This window comes from Kryptolebias marmoratus, linkage group LG2 (genome assembly GCF_001649575.2).
Source record: "Kryptolebias marmoratus isolate JLee-2015 linkage group LG2, ASM164957v2, whole genome shotgun sequence".
NCBI classification, from domain to species: domain Eukaryota; kingdom Metazoa; phylum Chordata; class Actinopteri; order Cyprinodontiformes; family Rivulidae; genus Kryptolebias; species Kryptolebias marmoratus.
Window position 1 is genome coordinate 12,432,744 of NC_051431.1, and position 9,785 is coordinate 12,442,528.

General features: G+C 38.7%; 1 protein-coding gene across 2 annotated transcripts in view; it reads left to right on the forward strand.

Annotated features, from left to right (window-relative positions):
- Positions 1–9,785, forward strand: part of prkd2 (protein kinase D2) — a 41,258-nt gene that overhangs the window by 26,772 nt on the left and 4,701 nt on the right. For both annotated transcript variants that reach the window (XM_017429024.3, XM_025008773.2), the window contains 16 exons: positions 629–767; positions 1,041–1,172; positions 1,329–1,528; positions 2,762–2,945; positions 3,051–3,122; positions 3,312–3,329; positions 3,530–3,689; positions 4,743–4,854; positions 5,558–5,635; positions 5,726–6,044; positions 6,243–6,295; positions 6,488–6,560; positions 6,780–6,886; positions 7,918–8,079; positions 8,581–8,679; positions 8,898–9,165. In XM_017429024.3, the coding sequence (XP_017284513.1) occupies positions 629–767; positions 1,041–1,172; positions 1,329–1,528; positions 2,762–2,945; positions 3,051–3,122; positions 3,312–3,329; positions 3,530–3,689; positions 4,743–4,854; positions 5,558–5,635; positions 5,726–6,044; positions 6,243–6,295; positions 6,488–6,560; positions 6,780–6,886; positions 7,918–8,079; positions 8,581–8,679; positions 8,898–9,165 (2,176 nt within the window). The remainder of the gene's footprint in view (positions 1–628; positions 768–1,040; positions 1,173–1,328; positions 1,529–2,761; positions 2,946–3,050; positions 3,123–3,311; positions 3,330–3,529; positions 3,690–4,742; positions 4,855–5,557; positions 5,636–5,725; positions 6,045–6,242; positions 6,296–6,487; positions 6,561–6,779; positions 6,887–7,917; positions 8,080–8,580; positions 8,680–8,897; positions 9,166–9,785) is intronic.

Consider the following 9,785-nt stretch of genomic DNA (forward strand, 5'->3'; position numbering starts at 1 on the left):
AATCATCAAAATTAAACGAAATAAACATTTGAAATATATGAGTTTGTATGTAATGTATGAATATAATATACAAGTTTCACTTTTTAAATGGAATTACTGAAATCAATCTACTTTTTCATGATATTCTAATTTTATGACCAGCACCTGTAATCAGTGTATTAAGTATAAAGCTATCCTTAATAAATACATATAGTTTATTTTAATTGAGAAAAAAAGAAAAAAGAAGCCTTGTCTAAGTATTTAACTTGTGTGTTTTGGAGTGTGTTTGGTTAATCAGATGGCTTTTCTGCTGTTTTGTAGTTATTTAAATAAAAACACTTGGTGTAGCGTTTGTTTTGCCTTATTTCTTTACCTGCAAATTTATCAGAGATGCAGCTGAAAACTTGAAGAGCAAGTTCAGTAACGTCAACATAACTCGCTCATTGCTCAAAGTTCATTTACTGTCGAGTTTGCATTTTTCTAAGTAAAAACGTGACACTATAAATATCACTTTCGCTTTGTGATACGTCTCATGATTCTCACTAGTTTTCGTATTGATACCTGAAGCCATAGAAGCAGTGATGTAGTCGTTTCTGACAGATTCTAACTTTATTTTACTAAGTGCATTTTCCTTTTTTCTTTGTTCTAGTTCCCTGAGTGTGGCTTTTATGGCATTTATGACAAGATATTGCTATTCAAGCACGACCCAGGCACCAACAACATTTTGCAACTGGTTAAATCTACAGGTGACATCCAGGAGGGAGATCTGGTGGAGGTGGTGCTCTCTGGTAGGTATTTCAACTCTATTCTTTTCTCTTTGCGTAATGTTGCTGTAGAATACCAAGATAGTACAAAGAAGGACATCCTTCCCTCTTCCCGCCCTGCATTATTTTACACAGTGCTAATCTTTTCTTTCTTTCTTTTAAACTGGTTCCTCTATCAGAAAGAAACTTTATTTTCCCCATCCAATTTTCATCCTGTCGTCAAATCCTTCTACATTTTGTCCAGGCTGCTTCCTAACACCCACAGTTACCTCACTGTGCCTCTCTTGTCTCTTTTAGCGGCAGCCACGTTCGAAGACTTCCAGATTCGACCCCACGCGCTCAACGTGCACTCGTACCGAGCCCCAGCCTTCTGTGATCACTGTGGAGAGATGCTGTTTGGACTGGTCCGACAGGGGCTGAAGTGCGACGGTGAGCAAAGTGTGAATTAGGAGTGACACGTGTGACATCTGAGAATCGCTCTGTGGAGTGAGCTCAGCACTCATCAGATATGCTCCCTCTCATCACTGTCTGCTGCTGGCTTGACCCTGGCCTCTCTGACTCTTTGATCCATGCTGCCCCCTGCAGGATGCGGCCTGAACTACCACAAGCGCTGTGCGTTCAGCATCCCCAATAACTGCAGCGGAGCTCGTAAAAGACGCCTGTCCACCCCCTCTCTGAGCAGCAGTCAGTCCCTGCGTCTCTCCACCACTGAGTCAGTGTACAGCGTGGGCTCAACCTCCACCTGCAACGAGGAAACCAGTCTTATTCGCTCTCACACACAAATGGTAATTGGTTCACTGAATGGTGGGATGTCAGGCTGTTGAAATTAAGTGAGCTGTATGATTTTTATTTTATTTTTATCACATATTGTTAACGTACCTTTAAAGTATTTTAGTTTTTTAGTTGAAAAAAATAAAAACAGCAACATGTTTTTACACACTTCAGTGGCGCCAAATGTTCTAAAAACACAAACATGGCTGCTCAGGCTTTCATACTTTAAATGTTTTTCATTGGAGCTTCTCTTTAGTAAAATATGCAGATAGTTTTGCAGATATTTATCTGACAACCTTTGAAGCAGCCTGCAGGACTGCATTCCACTAGAGGTGGTGTTTTGGCATTGTAATTAGTTTGAACTCCTGAGAAGTTTAGGTCAGTCAAGGCAACAGCTGTGCTTACTACAGACTGTTTTTGCTTACTCCAATTACAAATAGAATAAGACAAAGTCATTTAGATTAAAAGGCATTTTACACTGAAAGTAGTTTTATAGTAGCTTAAAACTGCCATTCTATCTAGTTCTATGGAGCTTTAGGTCATTTGACTTCACTGCTCTGCCGTCTTTATACTAATATAAGTTTTGGCTGCTGTTTTCAAGGAACAAACACTTAAAATTCTGTTCGCAACAAAAAGCCGACCGACACGTTAGACGATACCTAAAGAATAAAGTGTTTAGCAGCTAAAAAGCAGCTACACCTACATGTTTTACAGTGTTTGTCCTGTGTCTTTAACTGAATGACACGTCAATTTTGACGTGGTAGTGGCTGAAATTAAAAACGTAGCGTGACCCAACTTGACATAACACAAAATTAAAGCTGATTCGTTTTGTGTTTACAACTTGAAAATACTATGACAACACATCTAATAGTTCAATAAGAACAACAATTTAAAACACATAAAGGTCAAACAACTCTACAACGTACTGTACATAAGGTTTATGCATGAGGTTGTCCTTTTTGGTAGTTTTTTGTTAATAAAATTGCCACAATTGCAGAAAATCAGTCTTTTTTCTACTAACTGGAATTGGTTGGTGGCCCTTGCTTCTTTCCAAATATATGTAAATTACTTGTAAGAAATATTTTGCCTCTATCTGATGAAGAATTTGCAACATTTTTGTGGCTACCTAGGACGGTAGTTTTTTTTGCTTGTGGTCGCAAAAGTAGACAGAAATATCCTAACCTCTTCCTTTTTTCATGCAATAAATCAATTTCTCTATTTATATTTGTTTGTCTCGATTATTGTAGCCACGAACTGCTAGCGACGTGCGGCGATTCTACACGGGCCGACCTGTTCATTTGGACAAGATGCTGATGACCAAGGTGAAGGTGCCCCACACATTTGCTGTTCACTCGTACACCCGGCCGACGGTGTGCCAGTACTGCAAGAGGCTTCTCAGAGGGCTGTTCAGGCAGGGTCTGCAGTGCAAAGGTGAACGCAAACAAATACAAGAGTCATGTTTTTTAGATACCTTTCATGGATATCCTTCATGATCACATGACTTGTATAGTAACTTAATTGTTGGTTTTCTCTCAGACTGTAAGTTCAACTGTCATAAACGCTGCGCATACAAAGTTCCCAATGACTGCCTTGGGGAGACCATTGAAGGTGAGGGAAGATATGACTCTCCTTTCTATTATATTTATACGTTTACATTCTGTTCAGACTGCATGGATTTGATACAATCCCCCATGTGCATGATTCTACTGTCAGAACTAATAACCTTTCATGTTATATGTTGTTGTCATTGTCTAATCAAACTAAAACTCACTGGTACTAATCTTTTTATCTTCTCAGACAACAGAAGTAACTGTGGTAAGTATTATCAGTATTCTGTACTAATGCTTGTCAAGTTGCATTTATAGAGTAGTTTACCTGCATTTTGATGTTAACTTCTACTGAAATAGTAGTAAATGGTACAGAAGTAGTTATGCTTTTGCACAGAAAATGAAGCATAATCACTTTAAATGAGGCTTAACTCAGCACCGTCCCTTTTATTGTGCGCTTTGCCTCAGGAATGTTGAGTCCCAGTGCGGACCCTGAAGTACCCATGGACTTCAGCAGCGAGTACGACACCTCAGACAAGTCTTCAATGGATGACTCGGATGAGGCCTGTAGTATCCCCGGGTCCTTTTCTCCTGACAACAACCAGGACGGAAACAGTGGAGACCAAAGGTATGAAAAGGCTTCAAACAATGCAATAAAATCAGAAACATTTCATCTGAAGGTTAATGTCTGTGAAGACTCTCAGTATTCCAAGTTGTTGGAGTCCTTACAGCTTCTGCATTTTTTTTTTTAGTTCAAGTAACATATAACCTTTCATTTATTTCTTCTGGTCTGACACATTAGATGTATCAAGTACATCTTTGTACATTCCTTTTTAGAAACCTTTTGGAAAAGAGCAGACACTTTCAAAAATACTGTGTTAGCTCTACCCCTTTGGCTTTATTTTCAAAGCTAGAAAGGGTAGTGGTTAAGATATTCCTCTTTGGAAAAGGAACCCTCTTTAAGAAGAATGCATCCAATCAGTTGTCACCAATGTCTTTATGTAAACAGATACAATTTATTCAATCATCAACAGGCCTAAATATATCATGTAACTAGTTATTTATCTGGCAACAATTGTTTTGGCTCGTTAAGAAATATTGCCAATTTTTCAAATATGTTATACATTGGAAAACCTCAAACTAGCCATTGTGATGATAATTGTGTATTTTGTTTCTTTACAAAGAAATACAATGCTGTTTTCTCTGTTTTTTTTAATGTTGCTTAAAAAAAAATAAATAAAAATAACTGACGATGATATCTTTAACCCTTAACTCATGACAAAAACGAGACTTGGGACACTCCTATTTCTAAATGTAGGGCAAAGAGGTGAAATGTGATTTGGGTAAATGAAGCATCCATTGCTTAAAGTCCCAAATAAAGCTATAAATAAACCAGACCTAAAATCTGCTTGGAGTAAGCATGACTCTGTGGTGATTTTACAAATCTCTTGAGAATCCAGTTGTTCCACAAACTAAACGTATGGAATTCTTTTGAAGAAAGGAAAAGAGTTGGTTTAGCTAGTCTATACCTAAGGTCTTGGGAATACAGTAGTCAGCATTAACCCTTCCTGCACCATTGACCCAAACTCTAACAGGAATCCATTTGAAAAGTGCAAACAAAAACTTTCTCAAACACAGCTTTGACCTTTTTAAGCATCTGAATATTTTTATTTATTTACAGCGCTAACATCCCATTGATGAGGGTGGTTCAGTCTGTGAGGCAGACAACTCGGCGATCCAGCACAGCGATCAAGGAAGGATGGATGGTTCACTACAGCAATAAGGACACATTGGTAAAAAACTATCATCCATAATTCAAGCCTGTAAATCCCAAATCCTAACAACTGAATCAGTTTATTCGAGTGGACTGAATGAACTTTCTTCTTCTTTCTTCACTTTTTTTGTCTATAAATCACAGAAACATTTTGCTTGTTTACTCGAGACTCGTGCAGAAATGAAAAGTAACCACTGATGTACTTTGTCTGTCCAGCAGCTTTGCTAACAGCAGTTTGACCTTGACCATTTAGTCTCAGCCTTTATAGCTTTCAGCGTGTAGATGGACGTGTGTGTTTGTGTGTATGGATGAAAGACTCATGATGGAGTTGACTCTCAGCACTCAGCTGAAATGTGATGAATTTGATCTAAGAGTCAGTTTTCTGTCCTTCCTTTCTCCTAATGAGTAAAGCCTATATTTGACCTTCAAAGTCAATTATTTACCTCTGTAGTCTTTATGAAACTTTTTTTCCTTTCTGGCTGCACTAACACTTTTCTCTCTTCTTTTGCTTTTGTCTATTTTCTTTCGCCTTGTTTAATTCCACCCTCCTGCAGCTCATATTTTCAGTCATTTTTCTTCCTATCTGACAACTTCTAAAGCCATCCCTGAAATTTAATGCCAATCTCCACCAATCCTTCTTTTTTTGTCCTCTGCCCATTGTCCTCCTCATTGCCATGTCTCATTTTTGTTGTCCCATCCTATCTTACCTTGCTCCCCAACAGAGGAAAAGGCACTACTGGCGTCTGGACTGTAAGTGCATCATCCTTTTCCAGAACAACACCTCCAACAAATACTACAAGGTAAGCATTGTTCACTCTATAACAGTCTTTAATGTATTTGAAGTGCACATTTTTCTCAGATTTGTCACCAATGCATCCGTGTGTTTGCAGGAGATCCCCCTATCTGAGATTCTGCAAGTGCGTCCTGCCACTGACTTCACTCTCGTCCCACAAGGCACCAATCCTCACTGCTTCGAGTTCATCACAAGCACAATGTGCTACTTTGTGGGGGAGGACCCCAACACCCTCCCCTCCGTGTCCTCTAGCAACCCCCAGACTGTCCCTCAGACGCCTCCCTCTCCCAGCCTGGTGCAGCCGAACAGCGGCATTGGGCGGGAGGTGGCGAATGCCTGGGAGAGTGCCATTCGCCAGGCTCTCATGCCAGTCATATTTCAGGATGCCCCGCCGGCCGAAGGGAACACGCCTCACAGTAAGCTGAGCATTATTGCTGGTTAAAGGGATGGGTCACACCTGATGAAGTGGGGTCGTATGGAAAGGTGTTGAACTATTAATGTCTTACCTGTTGTAGGTAGCTCTTTGAACAGGTCCCTCTAAACAACGAGTAAAATACCAGATGTTCATAAGCTTTCCATAATGAGTATAACATGTACCTTTTGCTTGGTTTTAGGACAAGCCTCCATAAGCATATCTGTGTCCAACAGTCAAATCCAAGAAAATGTGGTATGATTTTTAATATCTATCTATCTATCTATCTATCTATCTATCTATCTATCTATCTATCTATCTATCTATCTATCTATCTATCTATCTATCTATCTATCTATCTATCTATCTATCTATCTATCTATCTATCTATCAACTCATTCTACATTAAGAAGGCAAGAAACTTAATGCAATGATGCTTTCTTGCAGGATATTGGCATGGTGTATCAAATTTTTGCTGATGAAGTACTGGGATCTGGGCAATTTGGAATAGTTTATGGAGGTATGTGAACATCTTCAGTGTTTCTATCTGAGCTATAGATTCTTGTATTCTGTAAAGGTTAAAATGTAGACGCTAAATGCCAACATTAGTGGCTGGATTTGAAACATGAAAAAAAAAAAAAAGGTGTATCAGTCCAACAATTTCTCTGAAGAGCTCTTCAAAGCACATCACAAATTCAAGTCACTAAAAACATCAGTTACTTACATTTAATCTTATCAGGAAAGCACAGAAAGACAGGGAGAGACGTCGCTGTCAAAGTCATCGACAAGCTTCGATTTCCCACCAAGCAGGAGAGCCAGCTGAGGAACGAGGTGGCCATCCTGCAGGTGAGCACAAACGAAACGGGAAATAGCTGTAATTCACTGCACTTGAGTGCCTCAGAAAACCATGTGAGAAAAGCATTTATGAAAAAGAGTTGGAGTTTCAATTCTTCTTTTAATTTTATGGAAACTTTTTTTTTTTAACCAAGATTTTTGTATCCAACCGCTAGAATGTGGAAATAGTTCTTTTTGTGGTGTAACAACAGGTACATTTCCATCTAAGATGACATCGTAAGACCAGCGTCATCTGGCTTTTGCTTTCGACTTCTTCTGTATTTTTGTGAAAAATTCTTACGCTTATTTTACAACTTTTGTACATATGCTGGTGCTACTTTCTTTTTTGATTCTTGAGGATGTTTTGCTTCTCATCCAAAAAACTTTCTGAATTTGGAAAGCGTCAGTTCAGACTGCGAAGAATTCTAGATTATTGCATTTTATGAAACTTACATAATAGTATTCGTCAAGTTATTTCCTTTAGTTTTTAGGGTTTGTTATTGTTTATTTCTTGAGTGAAATTTATTTAGTTTTGACAAAGTATTTTTTTTAAAGATGTTTTAGGGTTTACTTTTCATCTGTTGATGAGCAATAGGAAGTATCAAAAAAACAAACAATGTACCACTTTCAAACTAGACTTTATGTTATGTTTTAGATGCATCAAAAGGTGCCAAAAGATGAATTTTTGTTATAATTTGGGTTCACACTTAAAGAGATGGAACATCTTAATTTTTTCACCAGCAGATGGAGACAGAATTTGTAATCAGAACTTGTTTTCAAACCCAAAATATCCATTTGTCCTATTTGTTTTTTTTATACTTAAACTAAACAAACTTCCATAATTACCTGTCTCTTGCTGACATGTAGTGTCGTGCTCTTCTCTCAGGTGTGCAATAGTCTTGCATGTCTCTTACACCACTGAATCTCTTTGTGCAGCTTTCACTCCAAATCTGTCAATACTTCTCTTTCATAACTCCTCCCGCATTTTCATTCTAACAGCTAACCCTGTAGAAACCTCCCAATTTTATTCCTGTTTCTTTCAGAGTTTACGCCACCTGGGCATTGTGAACCTGGAGTGCATGTTTGAAACCCCGGAGCGAGTGTTTGTGGTGATGGAAAAGCTGCACGGTGACATGCTGGAGATGATCCTTTCCAGTGAAAAAGGCAGGCTGCCTGAACGACTGACTAAGTTCCTCATCACTCAGGTGTGTGCACCAAACAAAGGAAGGCTTTTTGTCAAGTCAAGTCAAATTTATTCATATGGCATATTTTCGGCAACAAGCCGATTCAAAATGCTTTGCAACATGAAAACACAAAAATACAGAGTTATCATGAAAACAATATAAAAAGCTAAACTAAACTTATCTAAAACATGAGCTAAGATAATCTAAATAAAATAAATGAGCAACAACAGATGAAAAACTAAGCTAGGAAATTAGGATATAAAAAGCTAAACGAAACTAATCTGACTAATTTTTGTAGAAATTTGCTACTGTATGAAGAATGATACTATTGTGTTCTGTGGGCTATACCTGTACAGTTTTATGGTAAATGATGTAAAGATATGACTTTGGCTTCTTTGGCATGGTTTGTTTCGACATCATTTTGAGAGATATTATTATATCTGACTGTAACTTCCCTTGCCACATATGCTGATTGTGTGGTTGTGTGTATGCGTGTGTTCGTGTGCTTGTGTGTGTGAATAGATTCTTGCAGCTCTCAGACACCTTCACTTCAAGAACATCGTTCACTGTGATCTGAAGCCGGAGAATGTGCTGCTTGCCTCTGCTGACCCTTTCCCTCAGGTACCCGCCCCATCAAGCATACGCACACCTTACAAGCTATTTTCATGTCGGACCAGTTGTGGATTTCACACGTCAGAGCAGATGATGTGCGGACACTCAGACGTGTTTACTCCCATCTGTTTATTGTTCACAGACTTCTCACCAGTTTGCTTTAATCATCCTCAGCTGCTTGAACGTGGCCTCGCTTTCTGATCACGTTTGCTCTTTGTTTCCCTCAGGTGAAGCTGTGTGACTTTGGATTTGCACGAATCATCGGTGAGAAGTCTTTCCGCCGCTCCGTGGTCGGGACACCTGCTTACCTGGCTCCAGAGGTTCTGCTGAACCAGGGCTACAATCGCTCGCTGGACATGTGGTCAGTCGGCGTCATCATGTACGTCAGCCTCAGCGGGACGTTCCCATTCAACGAGGATGAGGACATCAACGACCAGATTCAAAATGCAGCCTTCATGTACCCCGCCAACCCCTGGAACCAGATCTCCAAAGATGGTAAATGAAGAGCAACTGGAACCGGAGGGAAGCTCTAATATTAACTGAGCCATCTATTAGTTTAAGCGATAGTGTGCTAAACTAATTTAAGTTTAATGTTCATGTTCCACTGCAATCATTAAAGAGAGGTTATAATCCAATCTTATGAACATTTTCAGAGAATAGCACTTGTGCTTCAGGGTACTTATGCAGACTTGAAAAGTTTGAAATGTGTTTTTAGTAATTTCTGGGTCTGGATAAGTATGGAAAAAATAAAATAAATTTCATTCTCCTAAAAAAAAAAAAAAATTCAGAATTTAAAAAAATAAATGATTCAAGCAAGCACATTATTTTTTACCTTATATATGATGTAGTGGCACGGCAGGGCAGTGGGTAGATTGTTTCCCTCACAGGGGTTTTCCGTATGAAGTTTGCATGTCCTCTGTCTGCACGAGTGGTTTACCTCAGGTTTTATTCTCACAGACCAAAAACATACAGGTGCTGGTCATAAAATTAGAATATCATGAAAAAGTAGATTGATTTCAGTAATTCCATTTAAAAAGTGAAACTTGTATATTATATTCATACATTACATACAAACTCATATATTTCAAATGTTTATTTCGTTTAATTTTGATGAT